At 40.7% G+C, this 16304-nt stretch overlaps 1 protein-coding gene across 2 annotated transcripts in view; it reads right to left on the reverse strand.

Moving 5' to 3' along the window:
* Positions 1-15897, reverse strand: part of LOC308094271 (polyamine-transporting ATPase 13A3-like) — a 29222-nt gene extending 13325 nt beyond the window's left edge. For both annotated transcript variants that reach the window (XM_080440818.1, XM_080440817.1), the window contains exons 1-15: positions 15673-15897; positions 13625-13688; positions 11617-11790; positions 9875-10054; positions 9211-9281; positions 8239-8322; positions 6031-6100; positions 5207-5341; positions 4857-4929; positions 4176-4307; positions 3553-3720; positions 2651-2808; positions 1903-2091; positions 1698-1759; positions 1130-1280 (exon numbers count right to left, since the gene is read on the reverse strand). In XM_080440818.1, coding sequence (XP_080296944.1) covers positions 1130-1280; positions 1698-1759; positions 1903-2091; positions 2651-2808; positions 3553-3720; positions 4176-4307; positions 4857-4929; positions 5207-5341; positions 6031-6100; positions 8239-8322; positions 9211-9281; positions 9875-10054; positions 11617-11790; positions 13625-13669 — 1692 coding nt within the window. In that variant the 5' untranslated portion in view covers positions 13670-13688; positions 15673-15897. The remainder of the gene's footprint in view (positions 1-1129; positions 1281-1697; positions 1760-1902; positions 2092-2650; positions 2809-3552; positions 3721-4175; positions 4308-4856; positions 4930-5206; positions 5342-6030; positions 6101-8238; positions 8323-9210; positions 9282-9874; positions 10055-11616; positions 11791-13624; positions 13689-15672) is intronic.
* Between the last annotated feature and the right edge of the window lie 407 nt (positions 15898-16304).

Raw genomic sequence — 16304 nt, forward strand, 5'->3', positions numbered from 1 at the left:
TGTACACTCAGTTAAAGGTTTTATGTAATTTACTGTAGAATATCACATATACAGTACAGTCAAATTAACTTCTCTACTTCAGTAAGGTAAGGCGTGTCAACTAGGGACCACCAGGGTTCCTTGGGGGGGGGGGGGGGGGGGTCCCCAGATAAATAATTGAGTGTTAGGAACCAAATGGATGTTTATCTGACCATTTGGTTTCATTTGTAAAATCTCATAGTTAAATTAACACTGAGGATTTCACAGTGTAGATTGGGGGTCCCAGAGATAAAGATTGTGATCAAATGGGGGTCCGTGGCTTAACCCATTAAAAACGGGAAAGCATCTGTGTCATTTTAGATTTTAGCTATATGTATAGCGAACTTACGTTTTTTTCAGAAAACTTTGCAGATGTACCAGCTCACAAGCTTGTACATCTGCTATTTTTGATAATTTTTTGAAAAATCTTGAAAGTGTTTGAAAAATGGCACACAACATTTTCAGATGTGGGTCCGCGGCCAAATACATTGGGGGTCCTTGGCACGAAAAAGTTTGAGAACTACTGATTTAGAAGGCATTTTGTATAATCGGCCTCAGGTCTTAATGGCTTAACGCCACTAATCAACCTGGGGGATCCTTGGAATTCAAACGGTTGAGAATCACTGAGCTATGAGGTCTCCATGGTACCTGACTGTAGCCATTCCAGGTCAAGCAATGCTTAGCCCAATGCCAAGGCAGTGAGTTTGAGAACAGCATAAATTCAAGAGCAGATTAGTAACCAGGAGCGTGACAAGAGGAATGTCAGCTTACAGCCAGGCTTGTTACAGTAGGTTCCTTGCCCAGTGGTTCTCAACAAAGTGGGCTCCAGGGATCCCCAGGGGTCCTTGAAGGGTTTGCCGGGGGTCCCCAGCAAAATGAGTAAGCATAGCATCTTCAAACCTTGATACATTGGCTATTTGAAAAATATATGATCTATTACACGCAAGACACGTTGCGAGCTTGTAGATCTGCTATTTTCAAAAAGATCCTGAAAAATATTCTTAAGTCTTCAATGGGAGTCCCTGGCACAAAACATTTTCAGATGGGGGTCCGTGGCCAAATACATATTCATTTGGGGGGTCCTTGACATGAAAAAGAACCACTGCCATACCCAGCCTGTAGCACTGAACATCTTGAGATCCAGAGGGTCTCCCGAGAGCTCTCCCTCTATCTTGGTCAGTGAGTGGCAGGTAGCCATGCAGGCCACGAACGTTGTGTTAACCAGAGTCTCTTTAGCCGCGTCAACCTCTGGGGGAGAGAAGCTACGACACACAGCAAAATCTGGAGATCATTTAACAACTTAAAGGAGCACTTCACCCATTTTCAACCTCATCTTCATACAATTCATTAAAAGGAGTAGTTCACCCAAAGAAATACGTGTTCAAATTCATGGAATTTTTGCTTTTGTCGCAGTCCGAGGTTGAAATCAGGTTGAAAGTGTTGCCCATTTTTACACTCTCTGAGTTAAATTAACACTATCATTCCCATGTTAACTGTAGCCATGCAATTATAAGGCTAAAAATAAGATTAGAGTTGGCACCGATACCAATGTCAGTAATGGAAATGCCTCCGATGCATCTCTAAATGTGATAATACTGTATCACAGCTAATCAAGCAAACAAGCAACACACACACAGACAAATAGCACAATCAGAGTGTCAGAGAGAACTTGTGCCTACCTTCCATCTTCAACTCTCTGAATGCCCCACAGGTCCAAGCCATCTTCTGTTAGTGTGCCAGTCTGATGCAGAAGACAAGACAATGACCAACAACCATAAACCTTGAACTAAAATGGAAGACATTTAAGCGTTGTGATCTGCTATTTTCACCTATAATGACTATAGACTAAAAATAGGGACACCAGGTTGGAAGTGATTAACCTACCTTGTCAAAGCAGACCAGGTTGAGTTGGCCACACATGTTAATCCTCTGGGGACTAATGCAGAAAATGCCAACACGCTTCAGACGCCTCTGGGCATAGACAATGCCGGCTGTCATGGCCGCTGGCAACGCCGGTGGCACAGTGATGGTAATGATGTCCAAAGATTCAATGATGATGGTTTTCGTTGGAACCTGGTTGACGCAGAGAATGAAACTACAAATAAAGATGTTTAAAGCTGCAATCTGAACGTGTTATGTCTTGCCCAGTGGTGGACAGTAACAATGTACATTGACTTGAGTACTGTACTTAAGAGTTTTCTCTTTTTCTTTTAGCACATGACTTTCACTCTGCTACAATTCGATATTGCACCTTTGACTCAACCATTTCTCAGAATGGGACTCTTGGGACCCAAACTCACAACAATTAATTATGAAGTAATTAACCTTATTTCAAATATAGTGAAAATAGCGGGGGGGGGGGGGTACTGTACTGTAAATTTCAATACAGCCAATGCATTGATATTAACGGAGACACCAAACATCTACCGCTCAGCAAAGACTGAATCTCTCACTTGGCCACTTTTGAGCTTCAGCCAGTAGTATTACTTGTCAACCAGTAGGTGTCCTACCTAACACCAGGGCCCAAATACATATTAATTTGGGGGTCCTTGACATGGAAAAAGTTAGAGAACCACTGCCACAGGCTAGCACGCCATGGCCAGGTTCCTTTTGATAGGACGAGTGGTGGTACCTTGTACATGACGCTGAGTACAATGGTGTAGATGAAGCCGATCCCCGCCACGCCCACCAGACACAGCAGGAACAGGTAGGCGTCGCGGTAAAGCTTGAAGTCGGTGGGTTTCGGGTAGAGAATGGAACGAACCAGCTGGCCTTTCTCTGTACTGAAGCCTGAAGGGAACAAGACTAGTTAGGACTTTACTTTCCCTGTGGACCTCCCATGTGGTTTACCTGTAGCCTACAGTTTCTGCCATCTGTGTTTTTTTTTGACCTTATGTCTAATCATGCACACCTGCCGCTACCTGGACCTACCAATGTGTTACCACTTTCGCACCTAATGCTTAACATCATGTACTGTATCTGCCGGTCTTATGCTATGTGTATGTAGATATCTTGATCTTTTTATGTTTTCTTATTTAATGTTTGTGTTTTTTTTTTTTCCCTGCCTCCCTGTCTTTTTTCTTTTTCTCCCTTTCTGGAAAACAAATTTCACCCACTTCTTTACACCTGTAAACCGATAATAAAGTTGATTCTAAAGATGATTCTAGAGCCTTGATTTTATTTTCTATTTTGACCATGTATATTTGGCATTGGGTCTTATCTGACTTTCTTGCCTGTGTTTCTTTCTCTATATCTATATTCTATATTTTTTAAACTGCAAAATGTTGGGAGCTTGTACAAAACAATTATTTCACCCGCTCTTTGTTCACCCCTAAACTTGTGCTGTGACAATAAAGTTGAAGTTGCAATCCGTATCTTTTATATCCTACCCTGTATTCGAACCCTGGACTCCCACTTGAGACCAGATTTCTACCGCTCATTCCAAGACACATTCACCACTTGGCCAGGAGAGCTGTGTCGTTGCAGAGCCTGGAAAGAACATACTGTATCGCTCATATGGATAGTCCTTCTCACCGGTTCGGACTACCACAGCCTTGACTAGCTCTCCGGTGTAGAAGCGTGTCTGGATAACATGGGTTCCACAGAACAGTGTGTGCCTCTTGTGCTCCTCCAGGTTGTAGGTTCTGGTCCCGTCCTGGCCCGAGCCCGGCAGGCTGGTCTTAGTGACCGGCACACTCTCGCCTGGAGTTCAAAAGAACATAAACGAGGCGTAAAAATACAAAAATCAATCATCATTCTTTTTTCCTCGATCTTTAAGCTCACTGCGATGTCACTTTATGCTATACAATGTGTGGCACTGCGAAGAGTTGTGAGCTTATAGACCGGCTATTGTCACCGTGCGACAGCATCGTATGAAGTATAAAAAGTGGTTAATTAGTCCAGTGATCCACAACTGTTTTAATTACAAGGTCCCCCAGTTTGATATGCATTAGGCCACGGACTGCAATTTTTTATCTCTGGGACCTCAATCTACACCGTCAAATCCCCAGCATCAATTTAACTCTGAGAAGTGTACAAATGGAACCTAACTATCAATCATTTGGCTGGGGACCCCCTGGAGACCCTTCAGGGACCTGTCGGGGTCCCTGGACCGCCTGTTGAGAACCAGTGTTGTAATCATGTATGAGGAAGTGAACCTGTCAGCATGCTCTCGTTCACAATGCAGGTTCCATGGATCAGCACAGCGTCACACGGCATGATCATCCCATTGGCTGGAATAACGATGACATCACCGGGGACAAGGTCCGTGGACATGGCTTCCTCCATATCTGTGATCAACAGACGTCAACAAATAAGTAGGTCACTCACAGTGACATCACACACGCTTCTGCTGCTACAGTATCGAACTAGAAGTTTTTTTGTTTCTCATGGGTTTTTATGGTTTGCAAGTTTGTTTGCATCTTTCCTGCATTTTTTCTTTCTAACAGTAACAGAAAATTGCTCAAAAGAGCAATAGGGCATAAGTGGTTAATTCATGATATAAGTCCAATAAATCATATTATTGGACTGTAATTAGTAATGCATTAATGTGTTCATCACTTTAATGTTGCAGCTGGTAAATATGGTGCTAATTTTAATTACTTTGTGTAGATTAACCTACAATAATACATAATAATGTATTAGTTAATTAATTAATTTTGTATTAATAATCTACATCCTTTTGTATTAATAACTAAAGCTGTCAAATAACTGTAATGCAGTTCAAAGTACAATATTTGCCTCTGAGGTGTGTAGTGAAGTAGAAGTATAAAGTATAAAAGGGGAAATACTCAAGTAAAGTAATTCGTTAAAATATTAGTTACTTTACCAATGCATACCTTTGTTCCCTCTGCAAAGTGAAACACGGACAACACTGTGAGTAGAGACCATGTCGTGTAACATTACATATTGCTGCAATGAAGAAGAGATGGTTACAATGTAAAAAGAAAAAAGTCATGAGACAACCTTAATCAACAAAAGAAAGATCAGAAAAATGATGAAGGAAAATAATAACAAACAAATAACAAAAAATAAATAAGCCTGGAGCAAGGAATTACATGATGCATGCAGTTGAATAACCTACTGTAGCTGTGCTCAAACATGTCTTTTTGTGTTTTCATCATATCTAAGTAATGGTTTCGGTCCAGTTTTGAGACGATGTAAGCAGAAGAAATATATCACCACCCACCTTTTTGATGGTATACAACGAGGTAGCGATTGATATGAAAGACATGAAAACTATGGCTGTAGCATAGTAGTAATAATCCTCTGCACTCCACAGTATGACACTGAACAGCTGGAAGATGTAGAAGGGATTCAAGACCTGATAGACAGAGATAAAGAGAGAGAGAGATACGTACAGACAGACAGACAGACAGACAGACAGACAGACAGACAGACAGACAGACAGACAGACAGACAGACAGACAGACAGACAGACAGACAGACAGACAGACAGACAGACAGTGAGAGAGAAAGAGAGAAAGAGAGAGAGAAGATTGAGGATTCCTTGTTTTCATATTGAACATTGCTAATGCTACACAGAAAAGTCCTTAGTGTTAATTTAAAGGGATAGTTCACCCCCAAAATGACTTTTTTTCAATTACTCACCCCATGGAGACTTGAATTCTTTTTTTTTTGTCGCATTCCTAAGCCAATAATTTGTTGACCGGCAGCGGTTCCGTATGGAGACACTGAGTCTCCTTTGTATCTCCATATGGAACCGCTGCCGGTCATCAAATGATTGGCTTAGGAATGCGACAAAAAAAAAATATATCCATTAATCCAAGTCTCCATGGGGTGAGTAATCGATAGGAAAAAAATATTTTGGGGGTGAACTATCCCTTTAACTCTGATCTATTTGGTTACATGCGTACAGACTCTACATAGTTAGACAGTCAGTCAGATTCTTGACTGTGCATTTGGTTATATGGTAACTTTTTTAGAAGGCTATTTGATCACATCCAGTTGAATGGACTCAAACTTGACATTGTTTCAATCTTACAAACCCACCTCTTTTATTAGGAGTATGAACACAGAGGGAACCCTCACAGCAATCTCATTTTCCTCAAAAAAACGCCTCCTGTTGAACGAGAATTGGAGGCAATTGTCACTTTTATTTCATTTCTGCAGACGCAGCATACAAAGATTTACTTTATACTCATTTATTGGCACAGCTCTTCCCTCCCTGTGTGCATGTACAGTATACACACTCATATGCATATTATGCACGTATGTACATTATACACAATGCATAGTAGTAGTATAATGGTTATGTCACAATCTTAGCCTCTGCCCTAGCTCTGGTCCATAGCCTAGAAGGAGTTCTCCTTAAGGCTATGGGACTTTCGAGTCTTTGCGCACGCACCACAGGCTGCCTAGCCTCTCGTCTGGAGTAAAAATAAAAAAAAACACTTTCTCTACTCACCAAAACAAAGGCGGTTTTATGGAGTTGAAAGCCAACTCTACTAAGTGGGAACACTCTGAGCCCCCCACCTCACGTCTAAAATATTTTTTTTGGGCCAAAATGTTAAATATTTCACCCGAAAGAAAACATTATTTAGTTACTCCGCTGCGCCCTCTACAGATCCGGTCAATGGAATTTTTCTATTGACAAGAACTGTAGAGGGCGCAGCGGAGTAACTACATTTTTTTTTCCGAAAGTCCCATAGCCTTAAGGAGAACTCCTTCTAGGCTATGGATAAGAGCTACCTCCTTACCCCCCTTCCCTGTCCAGAGGGCCCTGTTGAGACTTTGGCCAGTGTGTTGTTCCCCTTGTTCTGCTCACCCCCTCCCCTCTCTGTGCGGCCCTGATTGAGAGACTGCTTCCACCTGAGCAACCCAGCTGAAGGGCCTTTGTACCACAAATGTCCCAAGGAGCTTACTGGGGAAATGGGGGTGTGTCAATTATGGGCATCACTTCCTGTTGTCAGTCATTCAATTCATTTGAGGGATCAAATCAGTCAACAATAATGTGGGAACACAACCTGACAGAAATCAAAAAGGGTCATATTAGTCTGCCTACTAGTGATGAGCGGGTCGACCCGTAACCCGCGGGACCCGCGGGTCAACCCGCGGCGCGGGTGGGTCGAGTCAGGATTTCAGAGGAAATTATGCGGGCTACGGGTGAGCGGGTCAGCCGCTCTCACACGCAAAAAAAAAAAAAAAAACATATTTTGAACAACATGCTTGTTTATTCAGCCCATGACAATGTTGTGCTACTGTAGACATTTAAAGGGACTTTGGGTACTTAAAAGAGCGCTATATAATATATATTCATATTCCCACCGCGGGTCGCGGGGCGGGTTGAGACATAGATTTATATGGGGTCGCGGGTTGAGGCGGGTTGGGTTCCGTCGCGGGTTGGGGCGGGGCGGGTCATGAAAAAACCTGACCCGCACATCACTACTGCCTACTTACCCTACAAGAACCCCCTCCACACAGCTCACATCACATAACAAGCACCATTTAATCCCCATGCAGAGATTCAGGTCTCCCCCTGGTTTCCATTTTTGTGAAAGGGACAGCCATACAAGATTTGTGTTGTTAAAATGTTTCAAAAATATTCAAAATATGTCACAACACAACGTGTCGCGATGCGAGCATTATGAGCTTGTAGATCTGCTATTTTCAAATAGCCGATGTAAAGTGGTAAAACTTAGCCTAGTTGCTTCTTTTGGGCTTGTTTTCATAGACCTAGCCGCTTGTTTCTCATACAAAATCTGGCAATTAACAGGAATCTGACAGGAATTAGGCTACAGCTAAGAGCAAGTGTCAAGAGCCATTGCTCATTAATTTGAATCAGCAGTGCGGAGGGAGATGTCAGGAAAGTAGACAGACTAATATGACCTGAACCTGTTCTGATGGCCCAGAGCCGAGTCCAGCAGTTTGTTGCACTCTTTCATGAGAATAGGTGTCTGCCCAGCGACAGGCAAATGGCAGTGAAGCGAGCATTCAAATCATTTGTGGAGGAAAGAGATGACAAGTACACCATGAAACTCTTATTCCTTGGTTTCCTTCATTTTTCCCCCTGCACTTAGGTTGTGCAGATTTGTTGATTAAATCAACTAATTGATTAGTCAACAAATTCCTATGACTGATTATTTGACAAAGAATTTCTGTAGTCGAGGACAAGCCCTAATAGTAGTAGTAGACAAATTATAGAGCTGTTTATCCACAAGTGAACTGGATGTGTTCAAGGATCAAAACAGTGTTCTGTACCTGTATTCCTGCAGTTTTGTGCTGAGACCAGAGCTGTGGTCAGAGTGAATGTCACTGCAGCTCAACTTCAGATCCTCCAGGCCTCTAGAAAAGGATGACACTTATCTCTAGATGTGCAATCCAGGGGTGCAACAGTTAATGGAATTAATCTATTCTAAAAAAAAGTATCTATTCAAATAAAATAATAGATTTTCAAAATGACTGAAAATAGATCTATAAGCTCACAACAGTAAGCTGATCTATAAGTCAGCTCATACAGCGGCTATTTTTTATACTTGACAGTAGGGGTGTGCCGATACACTAATTTCACAAAACGATACGATACGATATTTGTCTCACAACTTCGATACGATTTCGATACAATACGATACGCACTTTTTTATTATGAAAATATATGGGGGAGAAAAAAAGCAAATGCAAACAAATAATTCTGTTTTTGCATTATTCAGACATGCAAACGGGCAATAGTGTGACACCTGACCCCAAAAAAAACAACATGTTGTCACCCTTTTCACCTCGGGGCTGTTTGCATGCCTGATTATTATGATTGTAAAAAAGAAAACGATATTTTTTTTTCCAAAACGATACATATCGTCACGAAAACGTATCGCGATATATCGGCACACCCCTACTTGACAGTATTGTACAACGAAGTATTAAATATGTCTTAAGTGGTTAATCACACTAATAGATTTAGTTGATATAAAAAAATATCATTCTCACGTTGATTTGAAATAAAAAATATCCCCAAAAATATGTTCTCGGTTATTCGAAAAGGTCGCTAGAACAATCACTAAAGATTATTGATACTTGCAGCCCTAAAGCACATCATCACAAACAAGTCGATCAACAACTGTATCCGGAGTATTGACATTTTTTTTACAAAGCTTTAGTGAATTGAGTACAAAAGTACTACACAGCACAATGTTTCATGTTTGTTTGTTTGTTTGTTTGTATTTGTGCAGCTCTTACTTATATATTTCAAAACTCTGCTTCACATCGTTCCAGTAGTATTTCGTGCTGTGGTGGGCAAAATAGTGGATCTAAAAATGAGACGAGAAGGAGTCACAGCATTGAAGTAAGCAAGACAGAGACAAAACTTGGTACAGACATACAGTATAATGGGAACTTGCATGTGATTTATAATACATTCAATACATTATAAAATGTATTGACTTCCTGCACTTCCTTTTATTGTAATTTACATGCCTTATATGTTGATCAAATTAAAAGGTGCAACTGCTGTAACTCCCTGCCCCAGAATCAAATCCACATCTTCCATGTGAGATACCAAACATCTACCACTCAGTCAAGAGGGAAGTTCCTGTTTGCCATGGGGAGATATTGCAGGTAGGGAGGCTACATCCAACCACTGCAGATGCGCTAGTTACAGTATATTTTATGAACATACTCTACCATACAAATTGGTCAAAATAATGTTACAAATAAGCCCCAGATTGCAGCTTTAACTTTGAGATTTTTGTACACTTTCAGAGTTACACTTTTACAAATTAACGCTGAACAGCTTTAAAACCTATAGTATTGAGTTGTTGTTTTTTTCTAGCTCCTTATCAGCAGTAGGCTACATACTGTAACACAAGGGCATGAATCAGATTATTTCACTGTAGTACAGTACCTGAATAGGCTGGCTATGAGAACATATCTCTGGAAGGTCTTCATTAACAGTAGAGAAGGTATGGGCGCCGTCCCCGTTAGGCAAGTCAACGATGGTCTGGAGATCCACGCTGTCGAAGGGGCCCTTCCCTGGAGCCAGCATCACGTGTACCTTGGCCCGAAACCACAGCTTGAACTCATCCTGAGGGTCAAGATTCAAGATTTCAAAAAGTCCTACTTCTAAATATTATATATGTGCACAGTATATGTATTTAAGCATCTATTTACGTATATTCACGTATGTGTGTGCACATTTGTACAAGCCTTGGTCTTGTTGGCTCATACAACAACTAGAGAGATTTGTGGTGTATTAAACTGAATATCTAAAAGTTTAATGATTTAGATTTAAACCTGATATTGTTGATTTGTTGTTCTTTTTTTTAGACAGAATTGAGAGTGAATCATATATTGGGCTGTGCACACACTGTCCTCAGGGTCTGATTGGTTGGAAAGTTCACTGGTCAAACAGTTCAGTGAAGTCGAGATGAGACCAAACAAGAGTCTACTTTGTTCTGTGTAATCTGGGCAATAACGTTTTTTACAGTTATTGATAAGAGCTCACCAGAAAACACAAGATTACTTTATTCAGAGGCTGTAAGATTCTCAGTTGACCTTCTCATTCATGACGTCATGAGCCAGGAGGGAAATAACTACATGAATGATCTTGTTGTATAAAGCAACACAATTTCTATCACAACATTCATGGAATGCAGTAACTAGATTTGTTACTAGCTCTAGTAATGGAGGTTACGGGTTCATGCAAAGGACACTCATCATCATGCTATAATAATTCTACCTCAATTTCGAGCCACTGACGCCCGGGCGTCAGTGGCTCGAGCGAATAAATGTGAATGTAATGCACATTGTGAATAGCCTACGTACTACTATGAACTTGTAGGTCGGCCTAGAAGCTCTAAATTGAGAAAATGCATTTAATTAGGAAAGAAAATGATGTGTAAAAAGAGTCTGATGCAGGCGTGTCGCTTACCATGGACCTGAGCAGGTGTGTGTGTGTGTGTGTGTGTGTGTGTGTGTGTGTGTGTGTCTCTTGAAGGAGATTAGGCCTGTCACAATTATTACATATTCGTCTAATCACAATTATTTGAGATAATCTCAATTATTTTTGCATAATCATAAATTATAAAGTATAAAGTTATTAAATTATCTAAGTTATTTGTCATATCTACCCTGTGCAACTTTTGTTTACGGAGCCTAAAAGCCAAACCGAAATGTAATTTGTATTCATATGTTCCAATGTTCAAGGCCAAAAACACGATTAAATCGTTACTCGCAATTATTTGTAAAAGTTGCAATTGTGACAGCCCTGATGCAGGTGTGTGTCTCTTACAGTGGACCTGAGCAGGAGTGTGTGAGTCTGATGCAGGTGTGTGTCTCTTACAGTGGACTGAGCAGGAGTGTGTGAGTCTGGTGCAGGTGTGTGTCTCTTACAGTGGACCTGAGCAGGAGTGTGTGAGTCTGATGCAGGTGTGTGTCTCTTACTGTGGACCTGAGCAGGAGTGTGTGAGTCTGATGCAGGTGTGTGTCTCTTACTGTGGACCTGAGCAGGAGTGTGTGAGTCTGATGCAGGTGTGTGTCTCTTACTGTGGACCTGAGCAGGAGTGTGTGAGTCTGATGCAGGTGTGTGTCTCTTACTGTGGACCTGAGCAGGAGTGTGTGAGTCTGATGCAGGTGTGTGTCTCTTACTGTGGACCTGAGCAGGAGTGTGTGTGCCTCTCTGAGGGAGGTGTGTGTGCAGGTTCCCTTCACGGCCCACTCCGGGAGCCAGTAGAGTAACAGCAGGAGGAGACCACCGGAGCACACCGCTCCCACGCCCACCAGGATCATCTTCCACAGACAGGGCCGGTAACCCCACACCTCCTGCAGGGGGCAGCGGGACATCATAAAAAACATGACATCGCTGTCGGGACCTCGTGTGTCCAAAACTGTTACTTTTCAGAAAATGGATCCAATATAGTTATTATTCAGTCATAGGCTCTTGTTAATTATTTTCATTGGTTCAATATTTATAAAACCCACAGGCACACTTAACCACATTCACTTTCACTTATGTGAGCTTGTATGACAAAGCAGGGCATTCAAAAGGTGGAAATATGGAGGTACAAGGTTTCTGCCCTAGCCTGGCATGGTCAGACTAATATCACTGGGCTTTTTTTTTTTTGCAATGGCAGATTCGTCTGGAACCAGGCTATTTCTGTCCGACATCAACGATAAACACACTCGGCATGTGACCTTGGGAGCAGAATGACATGATGCATGGATTAAAGCAAAATAAAATGTCACTATTGAAAAATGTTGTCGTTGCCGAGTCCTAATCTGCGATTTGTGAAACGGCGTGAAAGGAGCCCACCATACTAACACTGTGTTTCATAAACAATTAGCACTATATTTTCAATTAGAATGTTTTGGTAGCCATACCAGCAGATTTTAACCTTTGATTTCATGAAAATATCCAAGCTCATTAGGGTTTTCTGGAAGATGTATTATAATCGCTAGTTTGACCACTTCAAATACTCTTTAATCTTAAAATAACTAATAACCAAAAGTAGGCTATCTACAAGCTTACAACACATCACAGACACGTTGTAAGCTTGTAGATAGATCGCTTATTTTCGGTGAGTGACACGCTTTCATAGAAGACATGCTGACTTCTATGGAATTCAAATGACTGAAATCAGGCGTGGCGACTGAGAACTTTAATCCATGCATGATGTGAGGAGTATTGGAGTGCCATTTGGCATCTTGAAAGATACCAAATACCACTGACAGGAGGTGGAATTGTGACAATGAGAATCGGAAACAGAACTGGAAACATACAACTGCCAAGTATCAGTGGTGTAAAGTAACTAAGTACACTTACTCAAGTACTGTACTTAAGTAAAAGTTTGAGGTACTTTTTACTTTACTGGAGTATTTCCAGTTTTCAGTACTTTTACTTCTACTCCACTACATCTCAGAGGCAAATATTGTACCTTTACTACACTACAATGATTTGAAAACTTGAGTTACTAGTTACTTTGTAGATTTTGATTATTATTACAAAACATACAGTAACCACTTCAGCCCCTATATACATTTCGGCCATTTGAAAATATCCAATCTACAAGCTGACAAATTCATCGCAATGCGATGCATTGTGAGCTTGAAGATCTGCTATTTTCAAAAGATCTTTATAAATTTGAAAACTTGTGAAATGGGACAAAAATTCTCAAAATAACATTTTATTCACACAAAAAAAAGTTCTGGATTGCATCTTTAACATAGGAATCACATGTAGTCCATTATCGTTGCTGTCCGGCAGAAACCAGCTAACTCCATTTTGACGCGTTTGCATTTTTTTTCCATAAATCAGAGCCATAGAAAACCCTTTACGTCTGTGTTGGTAAAAAAAATATTGAACCAATGAAAAGCATTAAAAAGCGCTTGTGGCAAAACCAGCTAACTCCATTGGATCCTCAAACTTTCTGCTAAACCAGCTAACTCCACCAGAGTTAGATGGTGTTGCTGACTCCAGGCTCCACCCCCTTTTGACCTCCAACCTCATTGTGAGCTTGGAGGTCCATTCAGCTGTTCTTATCAATGATGAACAAAACCTCCTAACTCCACTTTTTTCATTTCTTGAAAAATGAACATTTTGGAGTTAGCTGGTTCCTGCCGGACAGCAGAGACATATATTGTATGAGGTTTTATTTACCATCTCATCCTCCAGGCCCTCATTGATGGTCACTTCTCTCTTCATCCTGCCAGCAGTGGTGACACTACAGTAAGGGAAGGAACAAGTGCTTGATTCCTTTTGAATGTGTTTCAGTTATCAAGGTTTTCTTATCACATGTGGAAGTCTTCAACCCTATCTGGTCAATAAACATGTTGTAACATTTAGACCCAGTCGAGAACAATGAACACATTCGCCTTCTAGAGGAAGAATAGAAACAGGTCGAGGCGGCCAGAGGTGTATTTGAATGTCATTCTTTTAAAACCCAGTCTCAGCACTTGAAAAACAATAATAAAACTGTTACAATTTAGACATTTAGCAGATGCTCTTATCCACAGCTACTTGCAAATTAGCCTGGAATCCTGACTGACTCGCTACGTTCATCTTTTGTTTTTTTGGGGTGAAAAAATCCCCAAAATGAACGTAGTCATGCCATTTACTTTGATCAAGTACTAGACTCGCTAGTCATTTGTTAATGTTTTGGATTTCTTCAGTACACATTTTTGGGACTTTTTCTGTGGAAACATCCATAAGATGAACGTAGTGAGTCAATCTGGATTCCAGTCTACTTACAACGTACAAGATCAGAGTAATCTCTAATCATTGGCATGATTGAGGGCTAAATGATAGTATACAAGATTATGTGAACTCTGTTGAAGGGCAAGCAAATAGTCTGTTATCTTTGTGGAGAACTAATAAGTCTACCTGCCTCACCTGGCCTTTTCAATTACTTAAGCCCTATTTATTTAATTGTACAACAAATAGAGAAAATAACACATCTACAAGCTCACATGTGAGACTGTAATTTTTGGAAACATGCCCAAAATAGGGATGCCAGGTTGAAAGTTGTTAAATTGTAAGAACAAATGTGCAAGAGAGCGAGTTGAAGCGAGAACCTGAGAGGAGAAATGGAGACAGAGAAGGGAGAGATGTGTTGACACAACATCAGTATGTTTTGTATGATGTCCATATCACTCCATCCCATAAAGACAACATAATGCTCTAGGGTTAAGTGTCTACATTTCCCCTTCCTTTAAATAACTCTGATCGCTGACCCACATTTACTCATGGGACCTTGACAGAAATGGATTAAGTGTTTCACTCAAATATAACTAGGCTACTGTGTCGCTCAGGGCACCTTTATCACTCAAGCTGGTACAAGAGTTTTTTTTACAAATACATTTGTGTACCTATGTTTCAAAATTGGGCAAACAAAAAATATATGGGTTCCCAATTTGGCATGGTCATTGCAAATCTGTCTCTAGTAAATATAGTAAATGTATAGGTAAATCTACTAATATGTCATAATTATCTAAAGTACTAAATGCTATTTACACCTCTGCACTTGTTTCTAAATTTGCTGGAAAATACAACAAACATAATGATGAGCAAAACAACAACATAGGCCTATAGCACAGGTTATTTCACATACATGTAAACATGTCAGATTCTAGCTTCCCTTTCAATAATACAAGTTTCAGCACAAATCTTATATCTATGCAACAGATTGAAAGAAGTCATGGTAGATCTACCTAATGACTGTGTAAGTTTACAGTCATTGTGTAAGACCTTTGGCCCATGTAGACAGCATATGGATTATTAAAATGGGGACCTTATGTGATCTGATTTGGTTTAATGTACACAGATGTGCAGCTACATACAAGACTTCGATGAGTTCAGGTGCCTGACGAAATGTGACTATAGGTCTGAGCTTTTTCGATATATCTCAGTATTTTGTCGAATCCACTTAAAGGCTATTGCAGATTACATACAACTGCAACACTCAACATTTTGTAAACCACTCAAGTTAAGAATCAATATAATACTGGCCACAGATGGCAAAATTCCGCTAATCGGCTATGCTTAATTTCAACATAATCCACAAAACCTTTAACTTTTGACAGAGAGAACATAATCCGGTCATAGTTCAGTTGAATGATCAAAGAGCGCGTTGCTGCGGAAACGTCATATTAGCTGTGCAAATAAATAAACAGTATGCATAACTTCTGCAAAAGTCACCGTTAACTTACCAGAACTTTATTTTCTCTCAACGGGAAACGCAACACATCGTTCATATAATTATAAACTAATCTATTGAGCTAAAGTTTAGCTGCTTCGGATGTGTCTCCTGTGCAGTTTCCTCCTGGCGTCTGGGGATGATCCACAACGTGCCCACATGTGCAACGTCGTTGTGTTGTAATGTACACTCAACTCAACCGCTGCTCAGACCAGCACCATGCAGAACACTGCACATCCATTCACCCACCATGGAGGAGGAAGTGAACAACAGGATGTGAGGTCATCAGGGGACACGATTTGGGCTCTCTCTCTCTCTCTCTCTCTCTCTCTCTCTCTCTCCAACTATATTCCACAATCTTCGAATCTGCTAGATGCATTTGAAAAATTGTGTCAACAGCCTCCCTCTCTCTAGACCCGCCAGGAAAACGTCGGCAAAAAATCATTGATTTTGCGGGCAAAAATCCTTGATTTGTCTGTAGAACTGGAGACACCCTAGAAATCCTGAGTCCTTAATTTAACTCTGAGAAGCTACAAAATGTACCCCCCCCCCCCCTTTTCTTTTTTTCCCTCTTGTACATTTTTTTTTCACTCTTCATACCAGTAACCTGTAAGCTGATGATTATATGACATTCTGTATAGTAGT

This window comes from Gymnoscopelus braueri, assembly GCF_963280865.1.
Source record: "Gymnoscopelus braueri genome assembly, chromosome: 10".
Lineage (NCBI taxonomy): Eukaryota > Metazoa > Chordata > Actinopteri > Myctophiformes > Myctophidae > Gymnoscopelus > Gymnoscopelus braueri.